Source organism: Nelumbo lutea, chromosome 2, assembly GCF_056320005.1.
Source record: "Nelumbo lutea isolate HS-2025 chromosome 2, American lotus-T2T, whole genome shotgun sequence".
NCBI lineage: Eukaryota > Viridiplantae > Streptophyta > Magnoliopsida > Proteales > Nelumbonaceae > Nelumbo > Nelumbo lutea.
This window is the reverse complement of record NC_142685.1, coordinates 41,857,540-41,875,719: the sequence shown is the minus strand read 5'-3', so window position 1 is coordinate 41,875,719 and position 18,180 is coordinate 41,857,540. Positions and strand designations below refer to the sequence as shown.

The 18,180-nt window shown below is 39.2% G+C and overlaps 1 protein-coding gene across 1 annotated transcript; it reads right to left on the bottom strand.

Moving 5' to 3' along the window:
* Positions 1–6,457: 6,457 nt before the first annotated feature.
* LOC148870120 (putative pectate lyase 4) lies at positions 6,458–11,708 on the bottom strand. Its single transcript, XM_088972195.1, has 5 exons — positions 11,190–11,708; positions 10,249–10,600; positions 9,928–10,138; positions 9,352–9,420; positions 6,458–7,123 (listed from the first exon to the last, which is right to left on the bottom strand). Exons 1-5 carry the CDS (start codon positions 11,326–11,328, stop codon positions 6,896–6,898), a joined length of 999 nt encoding a protein of 332 aa, XP_088828321.1. The 5' UTR covers positions 11,329–11,708; the 3' UTR covers positions 6,458–6,895.
* Between the last annotated feature and the right edge of the window lie 6,472 nt (positions 11,709–18,180).

The following is an 18,180-nucleotide window of genomic DNA, read 5'->3' as shown; positions in this document are numbered from 1 at the left end:
GAGGCGCTACTAGCCGGGTTGGACCTTGCAAAGGAAGTGAAATCCAAGCACATCGTCGTCTGCAATGACTCCCAGCTCGCGGTAAAGTGAGAGAGACTCTGCTCAACATTCGGTCACACTTCATCCAGAAAATCCCGAGATCACAGAATGCTGAGGTCGATGCCCTGTCACGGCTAGCCAACACGGGAGACAACACCAAGAGGACTGTGTATATAGAGAACTCACCTCGGCCTAGCATTCTTAGGGGGGTAGAGGAGGCCACTCCCGTCGTTCAAGCAGAGCCGAGCTGGATTGATCCACTCACGAGCTTTCTGCTACACGGGGCCCTCCCCGTAGACCGTAACGCCATGAGGAGGGTAGAGCGATAGGCAACCAAATATGTTATGATATATGGACGGTTGTACCGAAGGTCCTACACGCTCCCCTTCCTGCACTGCCTACGACCCTCGAAAGCCAAGCTCGTCCTCCACGACACTCATGAAGGCCTATGCGGTGGACATTTGGGGGGCTGGGCCCTCACTCAAGAAGCACTACTATAGGAGTACTACTGGCCAACCATGAAAGCAGATGCGACTGAGCTTGTCAAAAAATGCGACAAGTGCCAGAAGCACGCTAACATCCACCACCGCCATGCCGCCGACCTGAAATACTTCACTAGCCCTAGGCCATTTGTACAATGGGGGATTGACCTACTCAGGCCATTCTAGCCAGCAACAGGGCAAAGAAGGTTCCTAGTGGTGGCAGTGGACCATTTCATAAAGTGGGTCAAAGCTGAACCTCTCACGACAATCACAGCTAAGAACGTGCATAACTTCTTCTGGAAGAACATAGTGTATCATTTCGGACTACCTCAGGTACTGATCTCCGATAATGGCAAGCAGTTCGAAGACATCAAGTTCCAAAACTAGTGTCGAGACATGGGAAATCAGTAGAACTTCACCTCGATGGCGCACCCTCAGATGAATGGCCAAACGTAAGTTACAAACAGGGCTATCCTTCAAGGACTGAAAGCACGCCTAGACCGAGCTAAGGGACTATGGACGGATGAGCTACCTAGTGTACTTTGGGCCTACCGTACCACGGAAAGGACGCCACGGGAGAAACTCCCTTTAACCTTACATACGGCACTGAATCGGTCATCCCATCTGAGATTGAAATTCCCTCGCTGAGACTAGAAGCATATGAAGACAGAGCAAACGAAGACGAGCTACACACCAACCTCGACCTGCTAGACAAAGTACGAGACCTCGCATACATCAGGACCGTGGCCTACCAACAAAGGATAGCTCGGTACTATAATGCCAAGGTCAAAAAGTGAACTCTCCACGTTGGCGACCTGGTTCTCCGCAAGGTTATGGCGCCTGAGCCCGGTGTTGGCAAGCTCGGTCCGAACTAGAAAGGACCCTATTGAGTAAAGCGAGTACTCGGGGAAGGAACATACGAACTTGAAACCCTAGAAGGGAAACAAGTACCTCGGGCATGGAATATCGTCAACCTAAGACTATATTACCCATGAATCACCGAACTGAGTGAACCATGAGTCACTCCCTTCTAGCCTTAGGGCCAATTTGCTAAACAAACGACAACCTCGGCAACACGGGGTCCAGTCACCCCCTCAACAGGGGCAGACTCCAGGAAAACAGTTTGGTGTGACCATGAGTCACTCCCTCCAGCCTAAGGGTCAATGCGCTAGGTTAATTGAAGACCTCAGTGCTATACATGACTCTACTGCCTCGCCAGCATAGGCTTAGCACGCCAAAGACCAAAGGCGTCTAGAGAACAAACCTTCTGACTCCTAGCCTACCTCGGTATACGTGGCTAGAGGTAAACACCAACCTAAATAGCCAAGCAGGCAAGTCAGGCACACGCCTTACTATGCCTACCTTGGTGTACGTCACTATAACCTGATGATCACCCCTACCAAATGCAGGAAGACAATTCGGGGTGACAGCAGTAAAGGGCCGCTCACCTCAAGGACTGAATTTACTAACTCAACAGCTCAGATAAAGCAAACACTCTGGCAGAAGTGAATCACACAAAGGAGAATACAAAGAAACAAGAAATGTGATTTCATTACATCTGATTTCATTACAAATGTGATCTCGTTACAGAATTTGGGTCATAAACGTGATTTCATTACAGAATCCCAAGTACAAAGAAACAAGAAAAGGGGAGTACAAGGAGCACACAACTATTTAGAAGGCTTATCAGCCTTACTCGGGGCCACTTTGGGGGCCTCCTTGGGGGTGTTAGCCAGGTCGGTAGTATCGGCCTCCTCGTTGCCGCCCTCATCATCGGAATCTGGGTCATCCACAGCCAGACGGGCCATGTCGTTTGTAATATTATAGGTGGTGAAGGCACTTATATCATCGAAGATCTCAGTCTTCTCCTTAATGTTGGCTTTGAAGTACTCTGCCTCATGCTACAAGGCCCCCTTGTCTTCCTTAAGCCGCTACACCTCAAGCTACGAAGCCCTCTGACACACCTTGAGACTCTCCACCTCGAGCTTCAAGGCTTCTTGACCTGCTCTGAGCCCGTTCACCTCGGCCTTCAGTTTATCCCTCTCGCGGCCAGCTCCTCCTTCTCCAATAGCAGGGCTTCGATAAAGCTCTTCTGGGCGGTAGCGTCACTTTCCAACTGGTGAATCTTGTCCCAAGCTGCTCTCAGCTCAGTGTGGGCCGCGCAAGATGACCCCTCAGCAGCTAGAGCACGCCTCAAGTGTTTGTCGAACTAAAAGGTCAGCGCGTGCACAGCGGTGTTCACCTAGCAGAAGGGGGTTGGTCAGTACTAAAGAAAGAAGAAGGAAGGAAGGGAGAGAGAGAGAGAGAGAGGTGGCTATTAGGGAGTGAACTCACCACCATGGCATGAGTTGCAGCACGAGCCCCGAGCTGACCAGGAGAGAGTTTGGCCCAATCTACAACCTTCGCGGCGATAACAACCCCCTTACTTCTTTCATGGCTGATATCGAGATTCATAATGCTCTTTGCCTCCTCCTCAGTCCCTGAGCTGGATGCCGCCGTATCCGCGACACGATGGGCTGATCCCTCAGAAACTTCGGCAGTAGCCCCTACAGGATTTGGGACCTCAACAGCAGCCCCAAAGGGGTTTGGGACTTTAGCGGCAGCTCCAGCTGGCTCAGCGATCGATTCTGCCACCGTTTTAGGTCCCCGAGGTGGTAAGTCCCCCTCCAAGTCTATCACAGGAGGGGCATTAGGGAGCTTAGGCCCCGAAGAGGGGACTTGTGGGAGATCGGGTTCAGGGGTAGGGGTCCTTGAGGGTTCCACACGCGCCTTCTTGGCAGCCCGCTTCTTCCTCTTCCTCATCTGACGGAGGACCCTCGGACCGATAATCCTCTCTTCCTCCATAGGACCTGCAACAGAGCTCGACGTTAGTAAAATTCGAAGACACTATGCGGATTGAAGAAAACGCTAAGGTCGAGAAATCGACCTACCTGGGCTCAAACCGGCTTGACCTGTGATCGAACCCGGCCTGAGCCCATGAATGAAATGTCTCCCACATCTTCCGGTTGAGAGCGATGCTGAGAGCTTGAGTGGCCACCCTCCAGTTGGTAAGGAATGGCCACTCCGTGCTGCTCCAGACTACAAAGTAGTCTTGCTTCCAGGCCGGGACCTTGCTTGGGAACTTGTGTAGCATTTTGAAACCCGGGCAAGGGGACAGGTAGTAGGTCTGCCCGTGCTTGGGTGGAGCGCTAGACGCACTCTTTTTTATTAGTAGGATGGAGCAGAGGATGTTTGCGTCCAGAGAGAAGTTTTGTTCGGAATAGAGGGAGATAGTCCCGACCAGGTCCCGATTAGAATTGGGGTGGAGCTGGTTCAGCATGATGCTGAAGCGCCTCAACACCTCGGGAATAAGGTGGTGGAGAGGGAGACGAAGCCTGCCAACTAGTTGTTCCCTGAAGATCACGATCTCGTTTGGACCGTGCTCCCAAGGGAAGTTGCCGGTGGGAAGACTGTACGAGTACTCCTGGGGTAGGTTGAATTGTTGGATGTGGTGCTGAAGCCTCTCCTGCATCATGACAGATGGACCGAACTGGTCCGGCACCCGACCTCGATGAGAGGTAGATGCCAGTTTGCCCGAGATCACCCGAGCCTCATGGGAAGGACGGGCAATGGCAGGGTCACCCCGACCCAAGGTACCCACCTCGGGTTCATCTAAAAGACCCAAGCTAAAGACCCCAGATGCGAGCTTACGATAGATAAAAGGTACTTAGCAGCGAAAGAAAATGAACAAGGTCCCCTGATATTTATAGCCGATGGGTCCGTGCGCCAACGGCCAGGATCAAAGCGATCTAACGGTCCTCAAGAAAACCGGTTGCGGGACTCTCAAGGTGAAATCAATTTAGCACATTTTTTGGCATCCACGAAGTCCAGATCACGTGACACCCGCGCCCAGGTCTTCCTTCCGAACGAACCGAGTGTCAGAGCGGTCCGGCCAATGAGCCACCCGACATGATGACACGGGAGCCAAGCCAAATCCACTCGGCGTGTCATGAACTCTCCGCGCTAGGTCGCCACCCCCAGCACGGGGAGTGGGGGGCAATTGATGAAGAGTGATTTGGCCCGACCTCGTAGCCCGAGGACACGTGTATATGACCTGGCTCAGCGTACAGCTCAGCCTGACAACACGACCGCAACTTGATGAGAGAAACACGCCGAGTCCAATGCTGGCCACTCGACGTGTTAAGAAACTCATCGGGGACTAACGTCTGGCCAATTTTGACTTCCACCAAGTGTGGAAGGTCCCGAGCTCTCCCAGGGGCCCGAGCTCTCCCTAAGGAGCCCGAAGCACTCCCTTCCCGAAAAGGGAGCACCCTGGCTCGTGGTTGTGTCCCGACTGCACCTCGGGGCAGCATTGTCCTCCCTCCCCCTAGTGCAGGCACCTCAGCACCTCGGTACAAGGACAAACCTGCCCCAGACAGTCCGGTGCATGGTAGCTCGGTAGGCTATGGGGAGCCCTGTCTGACATCCGTACCCACCGAACCCAGTGGCAGGGCTCTGATCCCTCGCTAGGCAGCATTCTATTTGCCTCCTCTGGAAGGCATGACACGTCTGTCAAGCCCGTACCTGGCAATGGCAGTTTGTGGCGGCAACCTGCACCTGCCACACCTATCCCAGCAGTAACGGCAAGGGCGATGGCGGATATGCCAAGTATGGCTTGACCCCAACATAAAAGGACTCGAACCCACACAGAAATGAGGTATTGAAGCTTAAGCACTTTGAGCACTCCTACTCACTGCTCTCTTTGAGATTTCCTTCAGTTCTAATTTAGCCATCGGAGTGTTCCCACCGGGACAACTCATCGGGAACCCTTCACTTTTTCCTTCCTCTCAGGTGTCGTTCATTCCAGTCAGAAGCCAAGTCACAGCTAGCTAGGAATGCCTAAATCGTGCGGCATCAATAGCCATAGATAGAATGAATCGTTGAAACTTGAAAGGAACAAAAATGGAGTTCGGCTCCATCTTTTTTCGCCAATCCCAATCATATTTACATTTTCAAGAGAGTACAAGAAATGAAGAAAGTACAAAGAAAAGAAAATGTTTATTGAGAGATGGCAAGAAAGTCAAAAGAAAAGAAAATCTTTCACACCCACGTGGTCTCTTTTTAGTTATTCCCTAATAACTAATTTATTGTTGACGTCATACATGATATTGATATTATATTGTGTGCTGTCAATTGTCGATGTTGGCACAAACCCTACACAAGAGTAGAATAGCTCTGAAAATAGTTTGTTGTTAACCATTATTCATTCATTAGCTAGCAACCCCACCCCAGCAAGAAATAGAATAGCTGCACTCCTATTGGGTCATTTGTTTTATAAGGTGGAATCATAGGTGAGCAATAGTATACCAATTCCATAACTGAATGGGTAGGGGTGTCTATTGACACATATATTCTTATCTTTCAGAGATTGATTCAATCCAACCCAATTCAATATGAACCCATTGCGGATGGATCAGGTTCAATTCAATCCGATAAAATATTTTGAACCATTAAATCTGGACTATTAGTCCAATTCAATGCCTTGTTGGTCCTTCCAATCCATTCAAATTGACTTTGATTTAGACGGGTCCACCCATAATCAGTCCACTGACATCACCTAAGTATGGGCAATTGAAGGAATTTTTTTTTTCAGGGCTCTGCTTTCCAAAAGTCCAACCATGACCCATCCTATTTATCCAATTTTCTCAGTTTTCTAATACAAGCTATTGTATCAAAAATCTATCTTCTAAATCAAACTTATCCACTAAGGAAGAATACCAGTTTCCAGTGGGAGATTGAAAGATGCTGTAAACAAAATGAAACTAATGTGTTGTTTTTACTTCAAGAGTGAGTGAAATTATAATGCAAATTTAGAAAATAAGTAATCATAATATTATTAATTGCATCAAATGGCTTTTATTTTTCTATTAAAGTATTTAGAAAAACACATGGAAAACTCACAATTGGCGGTTCACTCAGCCTTGTACTTAAACATTAATTAGTATATCAAATTCCTTGATCAATGTATCAAATACATTTTATAATATGAGAGGTAAGGGGTGACGTATATGCTTTATCCTTCTTGGGCAGCCTCTAAACTTAAGCCAGAAGTGCCTTTTGCGCTACTCATCACCTAAACTTACAATTGCCACAACCCTCAAATGTCAAACTGAGTCATCAGTCATCACCCACAGCCAGTGCCCAAGAGCCCCTTGATGCAAAGCCCAAACTGAAAATATACTTTTTATACATACATACACACACAAACTTGAGATTTATATTGTCGCTATTAATAAAATTAGTTTGAGGTTTGAATGTTGTATATTTACTAAAAAGTAAAAGGCTTTTGATCTGATCTGTTTGCAGCTCTTATTTCACTTGAGGCTCCTGTGCAATCACTCTTTGACTGATGGCCTCGGGATGGACTGCCATCCTGTACATAGTTCTAGAACTTCTTTCAGAGAATCTGAAGGAGCTTCCATTGTCCATTTCGGGTAATGTTCACTTGGATGGAACATGCCCTGTTCGGAAGCCTCTGTCAACAAACATGCTTGAGCTCCATTTAGGAAAAGGTCGCCTTCAGAAGTTATGCATCCCGATCTGCCCTCTTCCCTGTCTGCTGCCTGCACAATCATCATGGTAACCCACCGATTCAACCTCACTATTGAAACACCATGTCTAGGATTGACGTAACATAATTAATACAAGTGAGAATCAAGCATATATCCACCACAAAGAGATAAATCATCACAAACTGGAAAACCAAGCTAAACCAATTTCTCTAAGGCCCTTACACAATGGCGAAATAAAAAGGAAGACAAAACAATGAGAGAAAGGAAGACAAAAGCAAATGGTTCTCTCTATAAAAGTACAAGAAAGAGAACCTTCGGAACCAATAGAAGCAGGAGGTCATGATCAAGGTAGTGTATGTAGGATATGTATATTCCATATCCTACTTATAAAGATTGATTTTCAATCTGTTATTCTTCAAAAACGTCTAGATTAGAGATTAAAGATCTTAGGCCCAGTAAAAATATTACAATACCAAATTTTAAACGAAGGATTTTGTTGATACTGAAGACTTTACAAGTTTTTAATGGTGAATACTACATCAAAGTCCTTGAGTCAAGATTGTGATTCCAACAACCCTATGAACTCCAATATAATCTCTCAATCATCTTCCAGTGTCCTCATTTTACCCCTTTTACTTGAATCTTTTTCTGTTTTTCTTATATCTGAATTTTAATTCTTTACATCTTGAATCAACAATTATAAGTTCTTTCTAGTTTAGTGATTCTTGAATCCTATATGTAGATGTATTACTTTTTTTTTTTTTTGAATTTTAGGCTTTAGTATTAGTTATATAATTTTAATTCCTAAACCTTAAATTTTATTGAATTCCCTCAGTAAGATTCTAATATTATAGAACTTATTTTCTTGATCCTCTGCCTCAACTGTTTCCAAATTCCTTTCTGTCTCTCATCTAACTAAAGATAACCTAATTCTGAAACCTTTCTTTTGGTGGAAAGAAATGACACTATTTATTGATTCTGGTCCCAGCAATTTGGGATCTTTAGAAGGGTGGACTGTACATGGACCTAACATCAGTTTTTGCATGAAGTTGCCAACCTTAGACTCAAACCAACATTCCCGTACTTATCAGCACGATACATTGTGTGGCACCAAGCAATGGCCCCCTCATTTCAGCAAATACCAGCTTTTGTGATTCCATTACCTACAGCTAATCTCTTAAATATCTTCTTAAACATAGACTCCTCTAAACCATTATGTCTACACAAACCAAAGGTTATCCTGTTTAGTCCAATATCACATACTTTCTTTACTTTCTGGGTAAACCAAAACATGCTTTAATAGACCACCACTTAAAAGGAAGAGATATGGTGAAGATCTACAGAATGACTAGGCATAATAAGAATACATATGTAAATGAAAATCTTCTAAAAATCCAGTAATGTAAACAATGTATCATGCCTTGTCTTTGCTGTATGTGCAGAGACAATAGCAAAATGTATGGTTATAGCTATTGAAATAGAAATGATATAAGTAGTTGCCTGAAAGAAATATAGATGTGAATCAGGTAAGAAAACAATGGCTTATCCTTCATTTGTGTTTGTATGACACCAATTTTGCATTGGTATATCTTGGCACAACAAATCTTCAAATTATTTCTGGTACATTACATGGATACTGAAACTGCAGTAGAAAAACAAATATACGAAGAATATGTATATATGAACGCGTTGGTCAACACAAGCATTTCGACAAGTTAATCCAGCCTTGGGAAAATGCAAGCACATTTCCACTGGTTATCAATTAATGAACTCACTGAAAAAATAAAATCTCAGTAACAAAACCCATGTTTTATGAATGAAAAAGTATAAAAACCAAGTGGTTATTCCAAACATTTGTGTCAAAACCATCTCCTTACTGGCCATCAACCAAACTACCTAATCAAAATAGATATATAATAAACTCAACCTTTTAAAAATAGACATTTACCATGCTGGGTGCAGGTTACAGGTTTTCACATTTTGAGGTGAATAAGTCCCACAAAATATCTGCTACCTAGAATATATTATAGGTTCCCTAAATGGAACTCCATCTTGTTTCACTTTGTTATTTCGTGAACCTGTTAATTTTATGATCACATAATAGTATTCTTTCACAAATTAAGACAAAATCCATATTGCCATGCAAGGAATATAAGTTTCCTCTCTAGATCTGTAAAGCCCTAAAGATATTCCCAAGTGGTCACATAAAACACCAGATTTACAGAAGTTCCTAAGCACTCAGGTAAGAAATAATCAATATGAATTGTCTTGCGATTTACCTTTTCTGTCAGATATTTAAAAGTGACCTTCTTCTGTCCTGCCTCGTATATATTGCACTGAGAGTATATCTGGAATAAGAAAAATTATACAATCACGAAATTACTGAAAAAGCTTCACAGTGCTATACAAAGTACAAACAACTAATGGAGAAGATTTTGAGAATATTTATTCATATTTATTCTCCAGATGATTGATCATGTTTTAGTCACATGGCCAACCCAGTCCATTCATCTGCAAGCCAGTCCTCTGGGTTGGAACATATGCATGCTTTGTCCACATCAACCCCATATGCTAGAGAGCACTGACTTACACCTCCATGAATGACTGACATCAATCAGTTCTGTTTTACTAAATAAATCAAAAGGAGATATTTCAAATCTCCATGTGATTGAGGATTATTAAGCACATGGAAAAGGTGGGTGATCAAATATATGGACCAGTTACAATCTGCCAACTCTGCTGCATGTTAGTGCAGGACCATACATCTAGAGAAGTACGGATCAGGACAAAATGGTCTAATGAGTCCACACTCATCTTTAACTAAATAAATTTAGAGGTGTCAAGTTCATCAATACCTCTGACTCTACACTGGCGCAAACAGCATATATACCCCAGTTCCTAGTGTAATTGTTGTATAGATGAACCTTTCCAAATCTAACACGAGGGTGCCGCTGTCTGGTCCCATTAAAAAAGCAATGGTGAATAGTCACTCGAATACATCTGTCACCAGTATGAGTGGGGTCTGCTCCAATAAGAATGGTCTTGTCATGCTGTGAAAAGTGACATCTGAAGGCATGAAGAGAAAGCATTTGATTTAGTGATCTTAATAAAGCACTCACCAGTCTCACCCACATAATTCATTCCAAATTGAGTAAAATGCACAATTGTCTCCTCACCTAGAGATGGTAATATCCGTGCTTTCACGTGTGATATCAATCAACCCATCATCATAATCACGCAAACTGCAGCGGTCTATCCATATGTGTCTTGATTTGGGTTTTATTTGAATGCAATCAGCATCAGGTCCTCTACCACCTACAAACTCCAGATTGCATATAATTACATGCTCGCATTCCTTCATCCTAATACCTTTGCCTGTTAATTTTATCCTTTGACCCCGGCCATCAATTGTCTTATATGATGATATACTCAAGTAAGACAAAAGTTGAATTGTGCCCGAAACTTCAAAAACAACCCAGAGTGGCTCTTTTCTGCGACATCCATCACGTAAAGATCCAGGACCATCATCTACAGACAGAAGGGGAAATTTATCTTAGCACAAGTATGAACACCTAACCCCAATCTAATATACCCTCTCCACAGCCATCAAACACCCAATTCAAATTAATATATATATATATAATAGAGAGAGAGAGAGAGCTGATGAGCTCGTAAATGTACTGTTAGCATGGAGAACCTTCAATATGATAACTTTTGAATCTTGACAAAAAAGCATATAAAAAAACTAGAAGTTGATCCAAACTGCATTAATTGAAAACATAATCAACTATGTGTAACTAGTAACTCTCTGCAGAATTCAATCTAAATGCACTCCCAAACAAGACCTTCATTGAAAAACAGGGCATATGGAGGAACCATTCCAATTCAACATTGACATTACATAATAACAAAATAACAAAAGAAAAATCTATCAAACAATAAAAAGAAAACCAGGATGAGCTCTAAAAAAGTGGAGGAAAATTCCTGAATGGCCTCTGATATTTTCATATAAAAAGATGAAGGGAAAATGGAATTGGATTTCAATCAAAACAACGAACATAATAATTATATTCAACTCGGGCTATAAATAGAAAAGGAGAGTAGAGAAAAAGAGGACCTGCTAAAGTGGTGACATGATAAAGAGGTCCGTGAAGACCGCCGATGGCGAATCGTCCAAAACCCTCTGCCTGTCCAGATAAAGCTCTTAAGCTGTAATCGACGTGAGCGTACGGCAATGACAACATCTTCGTCTCCATTGTAGAGCACCCTCGGTGGTCAGTGGTCTAAGCAGCTTGTTTTGGTGGGTTTTTATCTTCATTATTGTCAACAGCTTCAACTGACGTCCTTCAATCGGAAAAAAGGATCCGTTTCAGCCGTTTCGACTCTTGCGACGATGGTCGAGCAACGCCCATGAATAGTACCCATAAATTACCAAATCCAGTAACCGGCCAACCGACCGACAACTTATTGCTCAGCAGTTATCTCGCCCTCTCTGGCTGTAGCGCAAGAAGCTCCCAAACAGCTCAGGCTGTTTTTTACCAAACAACCAAAGTTTTCCCCCAATGGGTTTGCCAGAGTAGTCGAGTAGTCTTTGAAGTTTGAAGTTTGAAGTGAAGCAGTCAGTATACAACTCCATGGATTCGACCTTGTTCGTTTTCCGGTAAAAATGGGTAAGTGGGTGTGTCTAAACGATAACATCATACGTGGCAAAGTGGCAATATGAATTGGACCCACTTTTCTGTCTCTTTACATTTACATTCTTGCCAGATGTCACAATATAAACCGCCAATGTTCATAACGCCCATTGTCGTTGACCATGTGACCTTATTAGATATCCTCTCTTCTCTTCTCATCCCTAATCTTTCATTTGTGTGGGTTCTGTTTACCAACAAAATTCTTTAAAGAAAAGGGTTCCGTTTACATTTATTGAGTAAAAGTTTATCACGGTACCATATAGGCCCCCTGTAAGCAGCAAATTTTGGTTTCTGTGTGACTTTTCCGTTTCAAGAAGTTTTTGAAATTTTCTAAAATGGATAAGTATTTATGGACATTTTGCTGATGTATTGTCTAATGGCACCTATATATTATAAACGCTTCGTTAAATGTATTTCTCGATTTTACTGTCATAATATTTACTAAATAAATGGAATCAAATACCCTAAATATATTATGGGTTGATATTTGTGTGGGTTATCATCCGTAATCGGTGGATTTTCTTAGAAGTACCACACTTGTGAACTTGTATTCTAAAGGTGTCTTAACTTGGGCCGACTCGGCTTGGGATTTTATTTAAAGTTGAGTGGGCTCGGCTCAGAAGCCCAGACCCAATACAGTGTAAATTCTTTAAATTGGGGTACCAACTTGCACCCCTACTGCATAAATAAATAAATAAAGGCATTACTTTTAAAAACTACATCCCTAAAAAATTGGGGAGGGGGAGGGATGTTAGCAAAAAACGTATTGTTTTTTGTTTTAGAAAACAAAATCAATTCCATTTACCAACACCCCTAAGTAGAAAATAAACGCAAACCAGCAATTCTGGTGGTGTACTGATTAAAGACGTCTTTACCAAAAAAATAAAAATAAAAATAAAACAAACAAAAATAAAACAAAACCATATTACATTATTTAAGGAATGTCAAATCGACCACTGCAATTAGGCTGTATTTGGCATCATTTACTTATTTCCTTTTTGCAGTTAAACACTCAGTGTTCATAAGGATATTTTAACTGCAAAAAAAAAAGAGATAAATCCTTAAAATAAGAAATGCCAAATGCAACCTTAATCTCTTGACTATCCTAAATCAGAAGGTCCATGACCCCATAACTCATTCAAGTAAATGCTAGGCTTGGGTCTGCTTCTTTGCCTATTTAAGTGTTGTGCCTATTGAAACAAATATTATATAGGCAAGCTTGTAAACACCATAATCCCCCAAAACCTATTAAAATAAGACAAAAATTATGGATATGCAACTTCAGTTCGGAAATAGTTGTCCACAAAACCATACATGAGGCCAAAATGATTAGACATAAATCCAATTTGCCAATATGTGGTGAAATAAGTACATAAGAGTATAAATCCATCAACTGTTATTCCTAGCAGATGATATATCAACTAGTGACCGGTGAATGAGAAATGCACACTTAGAATGCACTAGAAAATGTTCATGTGTATTATATCTGGCAATTTTGTATGACGATGATGAGGATGACAATAATAGTAATATTATGTATCCAATTTTTTATATAATTTTTTAATATTTTTATGTGCATAAAACAATTCTTATTTTCTTGCTAAAATTTTTTTGTTTGTTATACATATTTTTGTTTAATATATGATAAAATATATATAATATTAGAGGTGTGTCCATATGCTTTTTACAAAATTTATGTATTTTTCATAAATTTTAGTGTTTTTACTTTTTAAGTTTTTATTATTTAATAATGAAATTATGGGTTGGCCCATTTGACATGGATGGTTGAATTGATTACTTGCTAACTTGTACGGAAGAAAGGTTTCATTTTTGGGTTAGTTTTAATAAATCATATGTTTTATAGTATTAAAAGCATTGAATATATAACTAATTAATAGAATTTATTAGTGAAAAACATACCTTAAATATAGGATTTAATGAGAGAGAAAATAGGAGTTTCTTGGCATTTATTTGGGTTTATTTTAAGGTTCATATTTAGAGTTGGGCATAACTTAGGTTTTGGTTGAATTATTTTTTTTATTTTTTATGTCAATTTGGGTTTAGGCTAAGGCCCATATTTAGAGTTTAGCAAAAGTTGGGTTTTAATTGGCAAATTTGGCCCTTAAGGTGACCCAATCCATCTACTTTATTTAGAACAAAGGGGTTGAGAGTTGTGTGTGTGTGTGTGTAGATCATTGAATAGAGTAATAATCAACCTTATTAGAAACCACTGAGACTCAAGGGGGTTTTATCTTGCCTTTTTATTTTTTTAGTCATTTAATTGTGAGAAATGAGAGGAGAAGGAGGTTCATGTGAGCTGTTGTTCAAAAATGTATTTTTAAGGGAAAAATGAAGTAATAGTGACTCGCCAAAGTTTTTATATATTTCTAATTCTTTACATATAAAGTAGTAGAATTTTTTTTTTCTTTTTTAGTTATTGAGATTCAAATTTATTCCGTTTTATATAGTTTATATATTATGACAAATACATAAACAAACTTATGGTGGTTTAATTGGTAAGTTCATTTACTTCTTTGGCTACTTGTAATAGGATTTTTATTTTTTATTTTTTGGGAGGGGAACATGAGATCAATAGTCAAGTTAAAAATAATAATTTCAAAACTAAACTGACGAAGATAGACAAAGGCTCATGTTAAGTGCTTTCTTATTGCACTTTATTATTGAACAGAACAATCCATGAAATAAATTGACATTAAATTAATAAAGAAAAGAGAGAGAAACTTGATAACCCATGGAAAGGAATAATTGTTTATTTAAACTTTTATATAAGAAGTAGATTGGTTCACCCCATGTACTAGGTGGCAAATTTGGATTTTGACATTACTTTGGATCGAAGTTAGGGCTCATATTTAGAATCGGCACTTAACCTAACCCAATCCATCTAATTTACACCCTTATTTTATTAGAAAAAGCCAAAAGGGATTAAGAGATTGAAGAGGAAAAAGAGATTTAATGGGGAGGGGAGGGGAGATGTTACAAACATTGACTACTAAGAGAGAGAGAGATTTAAGAATGATCTTATTAAATAGTAGATATGGGTTTTATGAGAGACAATGAAGATCCATGTGGTTTTAATTTTGACTTGCTATATTTTTTTAAAGATTTATGATTTAATTTAAAAATAAATATGCACATGTGTGAGAAAGAAGAGGAAGAGGTATGTGTGAACTCTGTGGTGAGAGAACCCCTCATCTGCCTTCTTTTCCCCATCCCCGATTGGGTATTTCTATTAATCTCATCTCTATCTTGTCCTAGTTAAGACAGTCTCCATCCCCATTTCTGCCTGGTTGGGAAGGCCAGGTACTCGGCAAGAATGGGAAAAACTGTATCCCTACCACTGAGTTATGTAGCCCCATAGAATAACAAGTTTTAAGCCTTATAAGCCCAAACATATTTTTCTTGTATTGGTGAGAAAATATCTTAAATATAAGACTGAATGAAAGGGGATTAAATGAGGTAAAAATCAGTACTTCAAGTTACATTTTAATTTGTAGGGGCTAAATTAAAAAATAGAGATATTTTAATCAATAAGTAAAGCTTTACATCCTTATTTATACTTTTAAGGTATTTTTATAGAAGTATGGATATGGATAAGTGGAAATGTATAAATTAAGTGGTACTTATAAATATACTACCAAGTGATCAATTATCAAAGAAGAGCCGTCAAGGATGTATAAAGAAGATCAAACAATAAATCTTCAAAGAACCTAAGAGATGCACTCCACATGTAGGGGATAAATGCAAAAAGAATAGAGTAATGATCAGATGGAATACTCGATCCCTCACATTTAGAACTTAAAATTAGGGTAAATCAACTACAAACACCCATCCTGTACTCAAGGATTAAAAAAGGCCCCCTTGCACATACGGATTTCAGCATTTTGCTCCTTTGCCATCACCATTCCGTCAGTTGAGTCATATCTGGATTTATTTCTATGCATTTGGTATAAAGGTGGGTTAATAAATTTTTGAAACCCCAAACGGTTATTTTTAATACCATTTTATCTTTTTAAAGTACATTTTCTAAAATACTAGCTTTACATGTTTTTTTTTTTTTTCAATAATACAGCTTGGTGGGTGGTGGCAACTCGTCCTCTATGGAAATGAACAGGTGGTTCATCTTTTAATGCTTTGAATGATCGAAGGAGTTGATATTCAAATATCGTTCTTTTAAGTGGTTATTTTCATAATTGTTATCTTATTAATATTGTTGCTGTGAGCCCATAAAATCTTGAATGGGCAAAATGATGGAATCCAGAAGCGTAGGAGTACTTTTGTTGTAAAACAAAATTTGAGGGACTAATTCACGACCTCCCCTGAATATAGGGCGGATGTCTGCAAAGTTAATTTATAATGCCGGACGTCAGAAGGTATGGAGATGTGGCAATAAAAGTACTCCAATAAGATTACAAAGGAAATATTTGTGGAGCCGGCCGGAGCCTGTCATGACACATAAATGATAATTAATCCATTTGGTCCCATATCTCAAAAATTCTCAATCGGTGGCCGAGATCATCGTCATCTATGGACACTCGCGCTCTCAGTGTAGGTGTGTCTTTATAACATTTTAAGTGGCAAGACAATCTGCTCAAGTCTATTTGGAGCCCGGATATCCTGCTGGCAAAATCTCTGTTTAGAGTTTTAGCTTATTAAGAGATTTTGATGCATTCTATTGACATGAATATACTAGTTAGCTTACGTGGCGTTTGATAATTTTGAAAATTTAGGTCCGAAAAGTTAAAAAAATATTAAGTGTCTGAAATCTGAAAAGATGTATAGTTGTTTTTCTACTTTTAGAGGATCTGAATCAATGAGTTTGTTTGTGTTGGATCAACCCTTTTACCATATGAAATTTATTGATTTTACTATTTTACCCCTAAAATATACTATTTGGAAATGTTGAGCTCAATTTGCATTATCTCATAAAAAAATAATTTTCAACCTTAAAATAATATTGAAATAATACAAATAATAAATAATAAAGTTATTAATTATTAATTAATAAATGAAATGATTAAAATTAAAAAAGAATTAATGACAATAAAATATTAAAATAATTTAATTTATACAAATAAAAATTAAAGAAATAATTAAAAATTACTATTTAACAAAATAATTAATAATTAATAAATAACACAAGTAAATTTAATAAAAAATAATTAATGTTTAATAAACATATTAAAATAATTAATAATTAATAAAACATTATAATTAATAATTAATAAAAATATTATTATTATTCACCAAACCACCACTGTTGCAAGTTGCAGCGGCGGTGGCGATGGTGGGAAGACAGGAGAGAGAGAGAGAGAGAGAGAGATGCAACGACGGTGGTGGTGGTGGTGGAATTTCATTAGGTTGTAGGGACAATTCGATTCAATTTACATGAAGAACAAAAACATGTAATATTAAAATTTATTTGAGGGCATTTATGTCTTTTATGCACCTCTAAATTAGGTCTGAGCGCATTAAGCAACTTCTCCACTTTTTAGAAATTAAGATCTGAAATCTAATTTCAAATCTGTAATAAGAGGTCATACCAAACAAAAGAAAATGTATGAAAAACAACATTTTCAGATTCAAACATCTAAAAAATACAATCAAACGCCACCTTAGTTAATTGATAATGTCAATGATATGTAGTTGTTAATTTCCACTAACCAGAGACTGAATCATAGAATCCCAAACACAAAAAGAAGGAAAAGGGGTTGGCTGAAAAACTATAAATAAAAATATATTATAAAACATTGATTATGAATTTATTTATTTATATTATAAATAAAGAATATTTTAATTAAAAGTTTGATTAAGGTAGCAAACTATTCGAACCAAGTATTGTGAAACATTAATTTGACTCGAATCAATAATTTTTTAGCCGAATTTGAATATTAAGTGAGTCAAGCCCAAATAACTCACGAGTTGGCTAGACTCACTTACACCCCTAATACACCCTACTCCCAAAATACAATATAATTTTAGCAAGTCACTATTGGTTATATAATTCATCAAAGTACTAATGATTATATTGTGAAGATACAACCCACGGATCAAATCTCTACCGATATGCTCTTTATGAAAGCATTCAAACAATCCATTTGTATATAGTTAAAGTCTGCATGATACGAGTCCAGATCTCCTGCACAATTTTTCTGTACATCCTGTCGTAATGTGTCACTTCAATATTGCATGGTTCAACTCTTACATGTGCGAACTAGTTAATGGATGCTGAGAAAATTTATGTTTTTTTTTATTTTCTTATTTTTAAATACTAAAATAAATTAAAAATGATAAAAAACTCTTTCTTCTTCAATGAAGGTTTCAGCTCCTCCATTTCTCTTTAAGAAGGGAAATTTATGTATAGGTTTCTCAGGTTGTATTCTCTGTTTAATCTGC